At 44.3% G+C, this 17,163-nt stretch overlaps 1 protein-coding gene across 1 annotated transcript in view; it reads left to right on the forward strand.

The window, feature by feature from the left end:
- Nucleotides 1-4,708: 4,708 nt before the first annotated feature.
- The window catches only part of LOC147014488 (SLAIN motif-containing protein 2-like), a 42,081-nt gene continuing 29,626 nt past the window's right edge, over nucleotides 4,709-17,163 (forward strand). The window contains 7 exon segments of the mRNA XM_085852477.1: nucleotides 4,709-4,757; nucleotides 4,760-5,120; nucleotides 8,489-8,637; nucleotides 9,784-10,131; nucleotides 13,608-13,778; nucleotides 14,080-14,457; nucleotides 16,175-16,294. Of these exon segments, the coding sequence (XP_085708603.1) occupies nucleotides 4,709-4,757; nucleotides 4,760-5,120; nucleotides 8,489-8,637; nucleotides 9,784-10,131; nucleotides 13,608-13,778; nucleotides 14,080-14,457; nucleotides 16,175-16,294 (1,576 nt within the window).

Here is a 17,163-nt window from a genome sequence, read left to right on the forward strand (position 1 = left end):
CCTAGTTCCCCACCAGGAGGTGGCACTACATGATACACATTTACATAGAAAATTTACTTTTCCCTCCCAACCCCCTCCCTCTGTCAAAGACCACCAGCAAAGATAAAAACACCCCAATACATTAACTGGGGTCCTCCTGATCCAATGTAGCAAGTCTGGATGTAATCAGCACAGAACTGTAGGAGGAGTAGCAAAACAAACAAGCACACAGGCAAACACCGGTCCATGAATTATCGTAAGGATGGCCAACACCAAGGACACTTATACCAATGGCTTTAGGAAAATGGCAGAACTGAGTCAGTCAGACAGGTGTAGGTAGTTTATGCATGGTAGAAACAGAAAGCACGAGTCACCTCCTATCGGGATGTAAAACACTCAAGTCAGAACAACTGTACATACAAAGTCACAACAAGGTATGTAGAGTAATCCACTGGCACATCTGCAGAAGCTTCAATATCCCAGTCCCAGAAAACTCATGGAAACATGAACCAAAACCGATCATTGAAGACAAGGAAGTAATGCTCACTTACGACCTGATGATCCCATCGAGCGTGAACATAGCAAACAAAGCATTGCAATAACATATAGTCTTTTGGTGTGTGTATATTTATATATAAATATATCGGCATTGCTAATTGGTGTGTCAGTAACCAGCAATTTTGGCTTAAACAACGCAGAAATCAAGAAAAAAAAATACCAGGATATCAAAACGAAGTCAAAAGATCCTGGAAGCTGAAGAACACCGAAATTGTACCAGTGTTAATCGGAGCAACTGAAATCATAAAAGAAGAATCTGATGGATATCTTAAAAACTCTCCCTGGGTATGTTAATACAAACTATAGTTGGAAGCTGTCCGGGGCTTGGTGACAATCCTGAAAAGAGCCATCAGAACAAAACTTTGACAACAAGAAAACCTCAGATTAGTCGATGAATTGTGACCCCCCTCCCCCCGCCAACTTACCAGAACGGAGGTGGATACTTCGAGACCTGGGAGGACTCCTTTCCACCTTCTGAAACCTACATTTGGAGATAAGCAAAACACACACACACACACACACACACACACACACACACACACACACACACACACACACACACACACACGTTGGGAGTGCAAGACAGTTTGATTTCCTTTTATCTCCTTCATTAGTAATGCTCCCTCCTTTTAGCGACAGTTGTTTATAAGTCAGTGATGCTATTGATCAGACACGGCTTCCTGAGGGATGTTAACAAAACGTGTTTGCACTCGAATAACCCATTAAATAGGATCCGTGGAAACATTATCTGCATGGGATTCCATACAACAAACGATTCACAAACAATTCACAAACAATTCACAATTCGCACACGATTCAAACAATTCACACACAAGTCAAACAATTCACAAACAATTCACAAACAATTCACACAATTCAAACAATTCACACACAAGTCAAACAATTCACACACGATTCTGACACATCACAATGCAGGTCCCTGATGAATCATCGGTGAATGCAAGGATCATAGTTATAATAGAGGAAGAGGCCATCTGTTCCTTCACCGCTGTCAAATCCACATTCCTGTTATGCATTTCCAATATTTTATTTAAACTTACAGTTTTTCTCGATTGTTTACACACATTTCCTGAAACAATACCTTATTTTTCAAAACTAACAAACACAAAACAGTCAACCGTTTCTGCAAAAACTTCAGAAATCTCTTAAAATATAACACTGTTCAAAACCCTGTTTTTCCCCCTCAAAATGACATTTTTCATCCAAATCATACACACGAACCATCGAATGAATAAACCTTGCTGAATACCAATTACGCACTGGTCTCATAAACGAAAGACACTCTGATGACAATCTTTAGGTATCGGTATGCTTTTTCTTTTTCTGTGTTTTAATGTACAACTTATGTACCAAATTGTCGTTGTTCCAAATTATTTAAGCGTATACAGGTCTACTCAAATATAAAAAGAACACACAAACACAGTGAGATTGTTTTCTTTCCTTTTTGCTTAAACCGAGGGAATGAAAATGGGAGGTTCTCAACGTTGGTCGGGTGGAAGGGCGAACACTTCATCCGTCTTTGAAGCAAAGAAGCAGCACATGCACATACAGTACCATGTTTGTGTGTGTGTGTGTGTGTGTGTGTGTGTGTGTGTGTGTGTGTGTGTGTGTGTGTGTGTGTATTTTTGCTTTAAAAATGTTTCTTTTCTTTCACTGCTTGTCTGATCAATGCGAAACTTTAACCATAAGCAGGGAATCCTCATGGAAATTAGTTTATTGCTAACTGGGACATCATCGGTCACATGGTATGGCAACCATATTGGAGTGAAGGAAATTTTTTTGCCATTTTCTCCAAAACTGCTCAACGAAAAAAATTTAAACTTCGCATATGTCATTAACTCCCCATGGAGTGTCTGCTCTTGTGTATGGCAGCTTGGCTGCTGAGTCGTTAACATTTCTTGAACCACAGCTGTGCCACTGATGCTGTGCCCCTGTACCAGTACACTGGAAATCATTTTGCCAACCTTGGGAGGATTGACCCTGCCTGGTGTTAATTAAGCAGACAACAGAGCTTGAACTCAGGACCCGAGGATCCTGATTGGATATGAAGTCAGCCATCCGAACCAATATGCCACCACCAGGCTTCCCATGGGGTATATCGGGTGATGACCATGACGTCATCGACGAAGTGGTATTTTAGCCATAAAATGGTTGAATGTAAATTGTTATCTGAAAAATCTGAAACTTCATATGTATGATCTGCGATCCGATGTGAGTGAAGTAGTACATTAATGACGTCGTCAGTCGCATGGTCTGGTGGCCATATTCGATTGAAAATAAAACGTAAAAAATTATTCTTCTCCAGAACCGCTTAACAGATCGATGCGAAACTTCATACATATGATCTAGTAGCCATGGGGAATATAGTTTGAATTTTTTTTTTCATATTCACCTTCATTGGTGCAATTTAGCCTTCATATGCACAAAAGTGGTTGTTAAATATTTTAATAATCAATCAATAAATAATCAATAAAGCTCCAGATAATGGCAATATATGTGACATAATAAGGCATATGAATGTTATGGGTATATGGGCCATAATAGCAGTGGGCCAGAAGAGTAATGTGTTCAGTTCACCAGAAGCAGTGGGCCAGAAGAGTAGTGTGTTCAGTTAACGATGATTTTTGTTCAGAATGAGCGCATGAGACAAAACTATGCACTCTACGAGTGACGTACTCTTACATTTAGCATCCAACAATAAACATCTATATCCCATTTAATGTTAATTTTGGAGGGCTAAGTTTGCACCAAATATTTATGACGTTTTCTGCATACGTGGCCCCAAGTTGGAGCCGTCTATTTAGTACGTACGCACAATAGGTGGAAAAGTTGGAGCCACCTCTTGGATGTGTTCCTCCACGACCAGATTCTGACCATTCTGACCATAGCAATCGTTCGTCACGACAAGTCGTGAAGGTTTTTTTTGGATCCTCGTGGAGCATCTCTAAGTCTTACTCATGTTGTTGTTCTTGTAGACTTTTTTGTTTCACAGCCCTACAGTTTTCATCGAAACTTCCTGAAAATTGGCTTATATATGTAAAAATACCCTGCGCAGACATTAACGTCTCCGATTTTGAAAATTCCTACGAGAAAAAAAAGTTATGACGTCAAAATATCTCCGCTAATGGGAATCACCTAAAAAATTATCTCCGAAACTAGGCAAGCTTTTTGAATTCTGTTTGTGGAAATCGAACAGGGCATTAGCAGGGATGAATTACCGCACATATGATACATCACTATGATGTCATATCAATTTTTATGACGTCATTCCTATTTTTTGACATTTTTTTGTTTCACAACCCAGAGTTTTCATCGGATCTTCGTGAAATTTGCCATGTATATGCAGAAAGCCCACGCGAAGGCAGTAACCATCTCCGATTTTGGAAATTCTTCCGAGAAAAAAAAGTTGACATCATAATATCGCCGCTAATGGAAATCGCCTATACCATTATCTCCGTAACCAGGCAAGCTGTTGGAATTTTGTTTGCGGTAATCAAGCCGGGCATTAGCACAGATAATTTATCGCAAACCTGATACATCACAATGACGTCATATTCGTTTTTATGACGTCATCATTAAGAGGACGAGGATCTTCGCTCATTTGAGCTTGTTTCCCCCCTACAGGATCAAGGCACATGGAAGAGCAACAAGTCCTCCTCCTCCAAAGGAGACTGCGAGAAACATGGTTTCCCAGCAACCCAGGACAAACTTAAAAAAAAAAAAACACACAAACAAACACGTGGACGTCACCACGTCGCAGGTTCCCTGGAGCGAAGGTGTGACAACAAATCCCTCCATGTTTACGTAAATTGGAAACCTGCAGCAACATTGGGAAAGTTCGAATGAAGAGAACTCTGGGAAGGGAGGATGGTGTGAGAAATGAATGTTGAATATGATTGGTGGGATGGGGTTGGGATGGGGTTGAATATGATTGGTGGGATGGGGTTGAATATGATTGCTGTTGTTTTTATTTCTTACTCCTAAAATTACGTGTTCCATCGGATGTAAATATTAAACAAAGGGTAAAGTTGGTGACACACACAAAATATTTAATCTGAGAAACGGCAATTAAATCGCTTTCAGAAGCACGAAGACGAGCGTCACGTCGTTACGTCAGAGGCAAAAAAAGCTTGTCAGCCTCGACGTACGCATGACGTCATCACGTCGGAAACAAACGCGCGATGGCAGTGACGCGCGCGTAACGGTGTATTTTTTCCGCCGCAAATGCCGCTGCTGGACATGGCGAGCGGCGTTCGACGTGGTGTCAACGCCGAGTTGGAGGTGCAGAAGCTGCAGAAGCTCGTCCGGAGGCTGGAAGAACAGAACGAGGCGCTGAAAATGGGAAGTTCTCAAAGTTCGCCGGGCGGAAGGCCTAACCCGAAGTCTCACGGACACGTCGCTGCTGATGATGACGACGACGACGACGACGACGAAGAGAATAACAACAATGATGTCGAGGATGAGGACGGTGATGTTGAAAACGACAGCGGAGTGTCCTGCCTGGACAACGTTCAGTTATTGGACGTGTCTATCCTGGCGGACGATTCTCAGGACGACAGCTGGTAGGACACTCAGGACGCGACGGTCTGAACACTTGGCTCTTTGTCTGCTTGTTCATATTGAGTGTCTGCTTGTTCATATTGGGTGTCTGCCTGTTCATATTGAGTGTCTGCCTGTTCATATTGAGTGTCTGCCTGTTCATATTGAGTGTCTGCTTGTTCATATTGAGTGTCTGCTTGTTCATATTGAGTGTCTGCTTGTTCATAGTGAGTGTCTGCTTGTTCATAGTGAGTGTCTGCTTGTTCATAGTGAGTGTCTGCTTGTTCATAGTGAGTGTCTGCTTGTTCATAGTGAGTGTCTGCTTGTTCATATTGAGTGTCTGCTTGTTCATATTGAGTGTCTGCTTGTTCATATTGAGTGTCTGCTTGTTCATATTGAGTGTCTGCTTGTTCATATTGAGTGTCTGCTTGTTCATATTGAGTGTCTGCTTGTTCATATTGAGTGTCTGCTTGTTCATATTGAGTGTCTGCTTGTTCATATTGAGTGTCTGCTTGTTCATATTGAGTGTCTGCCTGTTCATATTGAGTGTCTGCCTGTTCATATTGAGTGTCCGCTTGTTCATATTGGGTGTCTGCTTGTTCATAGTGAGTGTCTGCTTGTTCATATTGAGTGTCTGCCTGTTCATATTGGGTGTCTGCTTGTTCATATTGGGTGTCTGCTTGTTCATAGTGAGTGTCTGCCTGTTCATATTGGGTGTCTGCTTGTTCATATTGGGTGTCTGCTTGTTCATAGTGAGTGTCTGCTTGTTCATATTGAGTGTCTGCTTGTTCATATTGAGTGTCTGCTTGTTCATATTGAGTGTCTGCTTGTTCATATTGAGTGTCTGCTTGTTCATATTGAGTGTCCGCCTGTTTATATTGAGTGTCTGCTTGTTATTTATTGTCCGCTTGTTCATATTGAGTGTCTGCTCGTTCATATTGAGCGTCTGCTCGTTCATATTGAGCGTCTGCTCGTTCATATTGAGTGTCTGCTCGTTCATATTGAGTGTCTGCTTGTTCATATTGAGTGTCTGCTTGTTCATATTGAGTGTCTGCTCGTTCATATTGAGCGTCTGCTCGTTCATATTGAGCGTCTGCTCGTTCATATTGAGTGTCTGCTCGTTCATATTGAGTGTCTGCTTGTTCATATTGAGTGTCTGCTTGTTCATATTGAGTGTCTGCTTGTTCATATTGAGTGTCTGCTTGTTCATATTGAGTGTCTGCTTGTTCATATTGAGTGTCTGCTTGTTCATATTGAGTGTCTGCTTGTTCATATTGAGTGTCTGCTTGTTCATATTGAGTGTCTGCTTGTTCATATTGAGTGTCTGCTTGTTCATATTGAGTGTCTGCTTGTTCATATTGAGTGTCTGCTTGTTCATATTGAGTGTCTGCTTGTTCATATTGAGTGTCTGCTTGTTCATATTGAGTGTCTGCTTGTTCATATTGAGTGTCTGCTTGTTCATATTGAGTGTCCGCCTGTTTATATTGAGTGTCTGCTTGTTCATATTGAGTGTCTGCTTGTTCATATTGAGTGTCTGCTTGTTCATATTGAGTGTCCGCTTGTTCATATTGAGTGTCTGCTCGTTCATATTGAGCGTCTGCTCGTTCATATTGAGCGTCTGCTCGTTCATATTGAGTGTCTGCTCGTTCATATTGAGTGTCTGCTCGTTCATATTGAGTGTCTGCTTGTTCATATTGAGTGTCTGCTTGTTCATATTGAGTGTCTGCTTGTTCATATTGAGTGTCTGCTTGTTCATATTGAGTGTCTGCTTGTTCATATTGAGTGTCTGCTTGTTCATATTGAGTGTCTGCTTGTTCATATTGAGTGTCTGCTTGTTCATATTGAGTGTCTGCTTGTTCATATTGAGTGTCCGCCTGTTTATATTGAGTGTCTGCTCGTTCATATCGGGTGTCCGCTCGTTCATATCGGGTGTCCGCTCGTTCATATCGGTTGTCCGCTCGTTCATATCGGGTGTCCGCTCGTTCATATCGGGTGTCCGCTCGTTCATATCGGGTGTCCGCTCGTTCATATCGGGTGTCCGCTCGTTCATATCGGGTGTCCGCTCGTTCATATCGGGTGTCCGCTCGTTCATATCGGGTGTCCGCTCGTTCATATCGGGTGTCCGCTCGTTCATATCGGGTGTCCGCTCGTTCATATCGGGTGTCTGCTTGTCAATATTGAGTGTCTGCTTGACGTTCATATTGAGTGTCCGCTTGTTCATATTGAGTGTCTGCTTGTTCATTATCTTGCCAAAACGAAGTTTTTGCAAGATATGTTAGTCAGCTTGTATGTTATTTATTTTTTGTTGTTTTTGTTTGTCTGTAATCACGTATAAAAAATTCTGCAGAGCACAGTTATCATTAGAAATTTTTGTAACTTCGCATATCAGAGGCCTATAGAGGTCCCTTTCAGGGCATAACATTTTGAAGGTCAAGGTCACTTTTTCACAAATCAGGGGAGTTGACGAAACCCTTATTTTTTGAGTAATTTTAATCGGATCGTCTTCAAACTTCATGGGAATATAGTTCATGGTCTGGTGCTCAGCTGATTAATTTTTGGTGGCGATTGGCCTTGACCTTCATGGTCAGCGCCGAAGGTCAAACATATTTGACCCCAAGGTCAAATTTTCAAGTTTTAGGAACCATATCGTGTGGTTCCTCAAATTGAACACCTCAATGAGTGCTTTCTGGATATGTCAAGCTTGAGACATTATGACGTCATTTAGTGACGTTATGAGGCAAACGCATATTTTTCATGGTTACTCTGCAGAACGATTCTCATCGGAATCTCTCGAAGGCAGATATTCCTCAAGGAGTCGCTCCTGGTGGATTGCAGCTCTGTTCACCTCAGTGTGACCTTAAAGAAGTCACACGTGGTCGGTCTCCTTTTGGCAAGGTTTATATTGAGTGTCTGCTTGTCAATATTGGGTGTCCGCTTGTTCATATTGGGTGTCTGCTTGTTCATATGTAGTGTCTGCTTGTTCATATTGGGTGTCCGCTCGTTCGTATTGGGTGTCCGCTCGTTCGTATTGGGTGTCCGCTCGTTCGTATTGGGTGTCCGCTCGTTCGTATTGGGTGTCCGCTCGTTCGTATTGGGTGTCTGCTCGTTCGTATTGGGTGTCCGCTCGTTCGTATTGGGTGTCCGCTCGTTCGTATTGGGTGTCCGCTCGTTCGTATTGGGTGTCCGCTCGTTCGTATTGGGTGTCCGCTCGTTCGTATTGGGTGTCCGCTCGTTTGTATTGAGTGTTTGCTTGCGGACTTGCGGACCCGACTTGTTGGAAGCGCTTTCACCACATGCACACAAAACGACGTTGCTCGTACTCGCCGTGGTGTTTCACCTTGAAATGATATCCTTCCGGGTCTCCCCCCCCCCCCCCCGCTCTTCCCCCAAGGTTGTACGAGTCCCCAAGACGACCAGCCACTCCGCAGCAGAAACAGACCGATGCACTGACTTGGTCACGCCAGGTCCTTGATCAGCCGAGTCCCCAGGTTGTTGCTGCACGTCGTGCCTTACTCTACCGTCTGGATTCTACTCGAGGGGGTGAGATCGGATGAGCACCTGGACTCTTTACGGGACGGATTGGTGACGTTGGCCATTGCGAGTCGACCTTTTGATGAAGAGACGTTGAAAATGACTTTTTGTTATTTTTCTTGGTGTTAACGATTCGATTAGGCATTGACACGATTACCGTCCTTGGAATGAAGAACAATCGATGATTGTTCAATCAAACAACCAACAATCAATGATTGTTCTTCATTTCTGACTTGTACCTCTTTGTCCTGTGTTTTCGTTCAACGTTCCATTACAGGTGCACATCCTCTCCACATGTCCTTACAAACCAAGCTTTCCCTGGGTAGGGGCAATGAGTAAAGTTGAACTTCCTGTGAAAGATACTTAACATTTTACATGTTTCCTTCATCGCCGGCATTTCCTTCTGTCAAATGAACTTCTTCAACAGACTGATTTGAAAAGTCAGGTTATACCCCCCCCCCGCCCTCCCCGTCTCAGGGTTACTCACCCACCCCCTCCCCGTGTCAGGGTTACTCACCCACCCCCTCCCCGTGTCAGGGTTGCTCACCCACCCCCTCCCCGTATCAGGGTTGCTCATCCACCCCTCCCCGTATCAGGGTTGCTCATCCACCCCCTCCCCATGTCAGGGTTACTCATCCACCCCCTCCCCGTGTCAGGGTTACTCACCCATCCCCTCCCCGTGTCAGGGTTGCTCACCCACCCCCTCCCCGTGTCAGGGTTGCTCACCCACCCCCTCCCTGTGTCAGGGTTGCTCACCCACCCCAACCCTTTTCCCTCAACCCATTATAACCACCAGTGTTTGGAGTTTTTCGATCTTTTCCCCTCTGCCCGTCTCGTATTAATCAAAATAAAGACCAATTTTACTGCACCGTGGTCCCAAGAAGGAAGCCAGACATAAAACACACGCACGCACGCACACACACAAACACATGTGTGTGTGTATATATATATATATATATATATATATATATATATATATATATATATATATATATATATATATATATATATATATATATATATATATATATATATATTGTACTGGTAATTACAAAATCTATTTTATTTTAAATTATAACTTTCACTTAAAGGTAATTTATTCATTTCCTAAAACTGCCTGGATCATCACTTATTCCCTTCTTCTTGCCCTGATAGCATTTCCGAAGCACAGATTATCATCGGAGTCCCTCTCCTCGTCGTCCTGCCTCACTCCCTTCACCAACACGCTCCCTTGGATCTCGACTGCTCGAGGTCCGTCGTCCGCATACCCCAACGCCCCAGGTGTGTTCCACCATGGCTCACCCACTGCAATGGTTTCAACGGCTTCAGGTCAGCAAGAGCTTGCTCTGCAATCCTCAACGGCAACGGAGTCTCGACTGACCACACCATCCCACAAAAACGCTTGCCAAAGTTCCTTGGAAGCAGCCAAACGGCAGTTGGAGATGTACAAAGAAGGCAGAGCCTCTTTGGAATCTATCTCTCTTCCCTCAAGACCTCTAGAGGGTATGTGGCAGTGATGGAATGAGCTAACTACTAAGTGTTTGACAGCCATTGATCGATGGTCCCCATGACTCTATGCTCTATTTTCTGCGCTTGAGTATTTTTCCAAGTGTTTGACTCTCGTATTCTGGCTGTGTGTGTGTGTGTGTGTGTGTGTGTGTGTGTGTGTGTGTGTGTGTGTGTGTGTGTGTGTGTGTGTTTTGTTGTTGTTGCCCCCTCTTGCTACTGTTGCCTCCACAATTTCTTTATCTCTGTTGTGCTTGTCTCCACAATTGGATGAATTGTGGGGTTGTTTTTTTCAGTACCCATGACACCGTATTGAGGGGTTTCAGTACCCATGATGCCTGGGTGCAATTTTGGTTGGCAAGCAAAACGAGCAAGAAAAGTTAAACAACGCCAAATAATTGGCGTAACCTTCCATTGCAATGTCAGAACCCTTACTATAATTCACAGACTGGTGGTTGTGTGTGTGTGTTTGTCGGGCTACTCATACAGTTCTAGGCCCATTACATCCAGACTTGCTACAGAGGATCAGCATGACCCCAATTAATATATAAGGGTGTTTTTATCTTTGCTGGTGGGGGGAGTGAGGAGGGGGGGGTGAGGGAGGTGGGAAGGTGGGAGAATGAAAATTCTCGATGTAAATGTTTATCGTGTAGTGCCGCTCCATGTGAGAGGGGGTATTATGTCTCCATATTTACAGTACAGTATTCCTGTCCCCACGTTTTCCAGTGTAATGAGGTGTTTTGAATTAAGCAGTAGGTATGTTTTTTTTACTCCATGCACATAACTTCATGGTTATTATTTTTTCCTATACATGGCTGTTAGTTGCCAATACACTGCCCAAATAAAGGTATGAGTCAGAAGAACGTGTTGCATACTTGGAACAAGATCCCCCATTGGGCGGATACTCCACTTGTCTATTTAATAAAGCAGGACCGTGTGCATTCACAGTTTCGCCATTTACTGCTGGCGGAAACATTCACTGGTTTGGGAATATATCGACACAATGGTGATTTTGAGTTTCCACCCGAACGACACCACTTTTTAGCTTGTCTGGAATTGGAATTCCTGATAAGGTATTGTCATCATGCACCCTCAGTCTCCTATTTTGACTTCTCCGGCCCAACCGCTGGGCCGATCCGGATGAAATTTGGCAGCAACATTCCGCTCCTGACTGGTTACGGGGATTGCAAAGGTCGTTCTGGTCACGTGACTAAGTTGGTCTAAATAGCCGACCTAAAATTTGTTGAAAAATCTTCTTCTGCAGACCCACCAGTCAGAATGCTACCAAATTTGTGTTGCACCATCAGGCCAGGGCCCAGATAAGCTACAGGTCCAGTGGTCCTATTTTTCTCCATCCTAAGGTAGGTGGAAGGTTTCATAAATTTCTCTACAATTATGATTTTTAGTTTCCACCCATATGAAGCTGCTCTCTCTCTCTGCAGGTAAACTCATTCACGGGTTCAGCATTAGCAGTTTCACCATTTACAGCTTGTGGATACATTCACTGGTTCGGTGATATTGTTGCGGGGCCAGACGTTGGCCGTGAGATGGAGCTGCAGAGTCGGCTCGACCGATCGCCCGGAATTCAGATCGTACTTCTTCGGAAAACTCCGCAAAGTACGGGTCCCTTTTTGGACCGTGAAGGGTCAATATTTACACCACGTGGTACAGGGTTATTCGCCAATTTTCAAAATACCTAGAGACCACGTGGCGATATACCGAGTCTTCACACCCTCTACGGCACCCGTACTGAACGAGCTGCTCAGCGTGCTCGTTCCGTGCGCAATCCGAGCGGTTTGATCACTGAGTTCCGTCGGTCCGAATATCCCGTTACAATGGCAATGGCCAGCCAATTCCCAACACGCAGCACGCAAAGCCAATGAAAGAATCGACATGAACGAGCTGACACATTGAACAATTGGGGTTTATTTATACAATAATGGGGGAAACTGGGGAAGCACGCAAGAAGCAGAACTAAACCGAGTATAATAAGCACGTATGCAAGGTATATACAGCAAAAGCACTTATACGATTTACTACTTGGCAGACGGGCCAACGGACACACACACACACACACACACCCAAAGATGACCGGACCAAATGGTCTTTATTGAGACCTATCTCGGACCTGTCCACCTCGTATGGTCTTCAAGCTGGTCAGTCTGGCGAGAGGCGAGCCGAACCCAGACACCGGCAGGCGACCTTTGCGGTTCCTGCGGGGACTGGCGTCGCTTGAGCTCTCCGTCGGGGTGAGGAGGACAAGGACGACGTCGACCAAGACCGGCCAGACAGGCTCCCTGAGACGAGCGCCCCTCAGACGAGCGCTGCAGCAAGATGAGCGCTCCAGCAAGACGAACGCTCCCGCAAGATGAGATGTCCAGATCGAGGAAATGCTCCTCGTGACCAGCTTCTGCCTCCCCTTTTATGCGCCCCCGCTGGCTCGACCCCCTCCCCCACTCGGCCCGCGGAGAATCTCGGAGCGGAGGGTTGTCCTTGTTCTCTGCAGAACTGTTGTAACGGTCATTTCTGTTGTCGTTGCTGATTTGTTTTCCAATAAAAAATCCTAACTATAAAAATAAATCACAGCGCACGAACATTTATTTACCCATTACACAAGGGAAAGGAAGCTATCTATAAAACACATACTTACCGATATAACTTATCTATCGGACCTGAATGTTGTGTGCGATAGGTTTCCAAATTCGTAACAATATCTCGATACAATTGAGATTTTGCGTTTCCACCCGTATGACGCCCATCTTTCTCCAAAAGATGGAGAAAAAAAGACGAGGCATCCAGTCTATCAAGAAGTTTTGCAGTGAATTAAATTGTCCACGTGTAGACTTGGCGGTTCAGCATTATCGGTGGATAGACTTTTCCGTCAACATCACACCCATGTTTGCTTGCGACTCTACTCTTTTTATGTAAGTACCCAGTTCCTTCATCATGGCACATAAAAGCCAATCGCTCTTCCCCAACCAACACCATTACCAGTGTTATCAGCTTCATCATAAAGTTGCATAGATTTTACAAAGTATTACTCCGACAGTTTTGGGGCCAGCCCCACCAAATTTTCTGTGCAGCTTTTGGAGTCCCTGCATGTGGCCAAAAGTCAGTGGGAGTTTTCATATAACTTCTCAAAACTTTTTTGAAAAAGATTTTTGGGTCCTGCGTATCTCGCTCGTAATGAGGTAAATGTGTTAGATTGTGGAGCTACTGATGCTATAGTTGCCAGGGAAGTGATTACAACAAACATGGTGGCACACACGGCATCATGGGATAGCTCTAAAAACCCTTATAGTCATCACTGTTTCTTACATTTTCTCGTTCTCTCCGATACATGTTATGGATTATAGAGGCCTTACATGGCTGGTACTTCAGTTATAAACCAGGGATAGCTCGTCATAAAATAAAATGTTCATTTCCTTGCTGTAATGGTGGGGTGGTGTTTGAGGTTGATGTTGTGCTCGCAGAACTGGGTCGAGAGGCCACGCGACCTTTTAGCCCACCGTCGTCGGGAGAGAGCGATGACAGCGTGTTGGAGAGTGAGGAAAGCCGGTCTGACTCAAAAACAGACATGTCCCCTGCGTACAAGCTTCAGAACGTCACAGATGTTCAAATTCTGGCACGTATGCAGGAGGAAAGTAAGTGGTTGTGATGTTTGTGCATGTGCACCATGGTGTTTTACCACAGCTCAAGCAGCCTGGGCAGCCTGAGAATATCACACTGCAATGAATTTGGAACGTGTCAATGTTCTGTTCTTTCATAGAATTGACTTCTGAAATCCTCTCGCAAAAAATGAAAATAAATAAATAAAAACCTCAAGGTTACAGCAACATCCATGTTATTTTTCTTTATCCATGTTCTAGAGTGTGGCCTGCAATTAATTTCTGGACTCTCCTTATCAGACTGCAATTATTTATTCCACCTTGCTGTGACCCGCAGGTCTTCGTCAGGAAGCGTCTGCGTCCGCATCTCGCCGCAGTTCCGGATCCTCATCAGTGCAGTCCCTACGCCGGAGTCTTGCCGCCAGTGACCTTGATCTTGATCGCTTGGATGATGATGAAGAAAATGAGATTGAGAGCTTTGGCACCAATCCCTTGCCCACCACTGCACCTATTCTTCCACACCGCTTTACACCTTCGCCTCGGCAATCTCCGCCACCACCACCCCTCTCTCCAGTCGCTGCAACAAGGGTGCTCCGTACACCGTCACCCCCAGCACGGACAATGACTCGAGGCCTGCAGCAGCCACGAAGGCACGGGATGCAGTCTCTCCGTGGTAGCGGCTTTCATCAGGAGGCGAGCCAGGAGACCTGCCATGGTAAGGTGCATGTCTTGGTAAGTAGAGTCTAAACCTTTATGGGATGATTGTGTTTTGGATTTTCGTTATTATTATTTGTATCTTCAAGAGGAGGATGTTTTTGATGTTGTGGGCATCCACATATTACATCCACAAGGAAAGGAGGAAAATAAATTGAAGAATGGTAAAGGGTAGTAGGAAAGACAGTAAAGGAATGGAGGGAGAAAAGGAAGAACAATAGGGTGGGGAATATGGGATACACATGAAAGGGGGAGGGCTGGGGTATTTTCTGCTATTTTTTTTTCTTTTGGTTGTTTATGTAATATATAGATGGGCCTTTTAAGCAAGAAATGTAAGGAGCGACATGGCATTATGAACATGTACGTGATAGAGTAGAGGAGCAATATGACATTATGAACATGTCGGAGGACGTGTTTAAAAGTTATGCCTTCTATTCTTTTTCTCCAAAACACAAACAGGTAAAGATATTCGAATGAAATAGACAGATGCGAACATCAATCTTTATTCGACCATGGTGTTTATTTATTTCTTAACATAACCACTACTGTGGTCCACACATTTCTACCAAGGTTAAGTCCGGTCGTTTTGTGATGCCGTCACGATAGAACTGCACGCGTCCTGCTGACTTAATGCTTCACAGTGGCCTTGACATCATTGAAGAAAACTGTTCTCCACGAGGGTGTTCTTAACCCTTTGTACCTGAGCAGCCGTTTTACCGGCCGTTATTCAAATCTCCATCTACCCAAGTGTCCGGTTTAATCGGCCGCTATTCAAACCTCCATATACCCGACCGGCCCGGTTTTTCTCCAGGGAGCCAAGGGTGGGAGAGCTCAGGGTTCAAAGGGTTAAGTTTGGGGAAGAGATGAAAATTTGAGAGCCAAGTTCGGGATAGCGTTCCTTTGTGGCGGTCTCCATTGACAGTCTCTTACTCTCATCTCCAGCGCTTCACAGTACTGACAACGTAATGCTGCCCTCTGCTATAATGATTAATGCAGCACCACGACAGTCACAAAACTTCACACCCAGTGGTGGCAAGGACGAATGGGCATATTGTCTTTGTCGTTTGAATACCTTTACCTGTTTAAGAGAAAAATAATAGGAGGCATTGCATTTCAACAATGCCTCACACATTATGGAGGAATGGTGCAACAGTGTTATGAACATGTACATAGTGGAGTGGAGTAGCAACTTGGCATTATCAACATGTACGCAACACAATAAGGAATGCTGAGTTTTTGTTCAAGGTCATTGTTGCCCAAAAGGAGGATAAACGTGGTGATAAAACAACATGTTTGTGTATTCCTGTTTTCATTCGTTCATCTCTCCCGTCTCAAGTAGTGTCTGGGCCCATTAAACACTTCGCATGGTTTACTGAATAATTCAAGCACTGAAAGTCCCCATGGAATGTCCGTGCATCACACGCATCCAATTGTGTAATCATGTAGCGTTAACATTGATGAGATAACAATGCTCACCTGTACCAGCGGCTTCACTCGCATGCAGATCAACAACGTTGTTCAGTGAACGGTGTCATGTCACCAATGATTTGTTTTGAGTAAAGCTTATGGGTCGTCCCTTCACCGATTTGCAGCTGACCTCAGTGTGGAGATTATGATCCCTTGAGGATTCTTCTTCCAAAACTGAGGCTTAGGCTGTGAATCCCATTCGGGAGATGTTCCATTGAATGGTTGATAATTGTGTCCCACCTCACTCCCAGATGGTCGGCCTGACCGAACATGCTCGCCGGGAAGTGCTGACCGTGCACACCTTGCCTCACCCCGTGCCTCACCACCCCTGGTATCGAGTGCTGTGCCACGCATCCGACCAAGTCTTCCAGGTAAGCAACATTTGCACGACACCACTTTGCACACCTCTGGTGTTTACAATGGGTAGTAATAGTCATTGATGATTGCAGATTTATAATATCAACCACTGAATTTATTATCGATCATTTTCTTTTTTTTTTTTGCGTTTTGCTACGAACATACAATAACAGAAATCGTCATGGGTAGGTGTGTACTGTTGTTGACACATGACCTTTGATGCAGGTCTTGCTTGTAAAGATTTGTCTTCGTGGCAGATCTGTCCAGTGTTGTCAAAATAAAAAGTGTTTCCAAACGATTTTTTTTTTCCTTGTTAATACAGTGAAAATGTTTCTTTTCCTTTGGATGTCTTTTTTCCTCGCTTATCTCGTCATTCGACTGTACACAACTGTAACACTGTCACCGACTGTCATTGGTCGACATTAGTCAATCAAGTATTGGCTCATCTGATCATGCGCTTGTGAAGTTCCAACATCTCTGGCCATTCTTGGTGAATAGCTTCAGTGCCGGTGAGTCTGGTAGTTCACTCAGACTCAGGCAAATTAGCAGGGACTGCAAGCAGCCATCACACTTAAAGACTGTTCTCTGATATCTACCACCCCCGATATCAATTCAGCCTGGGAATTCTTCTGCAGAAACCTGCTGTATCTTATGCACAGATTCATGCAAAGTCGTTCTCTGGTGTATTGCTCTCATTCCACCCCTTCCTTCACATCAAATGGCAACACAGCCGACTCCGCTCATGAGAAGACCGAATGCCTAAATTCTGTGTTTTCTGTGTCCCTAACCCCTCTTTCATGTACCCACCCAACTGCTCCTGAATTGTCTTTTGAACCTGAGAAGATAGAAAATTTTTGGGCAACCCTCGACTGTTTCTGCAACT

Source organism: Eptatretus burgeri, chromosome 13, assembly GCF_056783735.1.
Source record: "Eptatretus burgeri isolate ZD-2024b chromosome 13, Ebu_testis_v1, whole genome shotgun sequence".
Taxonomy (NCBI): domain Eukaryota; kingdom Metazoa; phylum Chordata; class Myxini; order Myxiniformes; family Myxinidae; genus Eptatretus; species Eptatretus burgeri.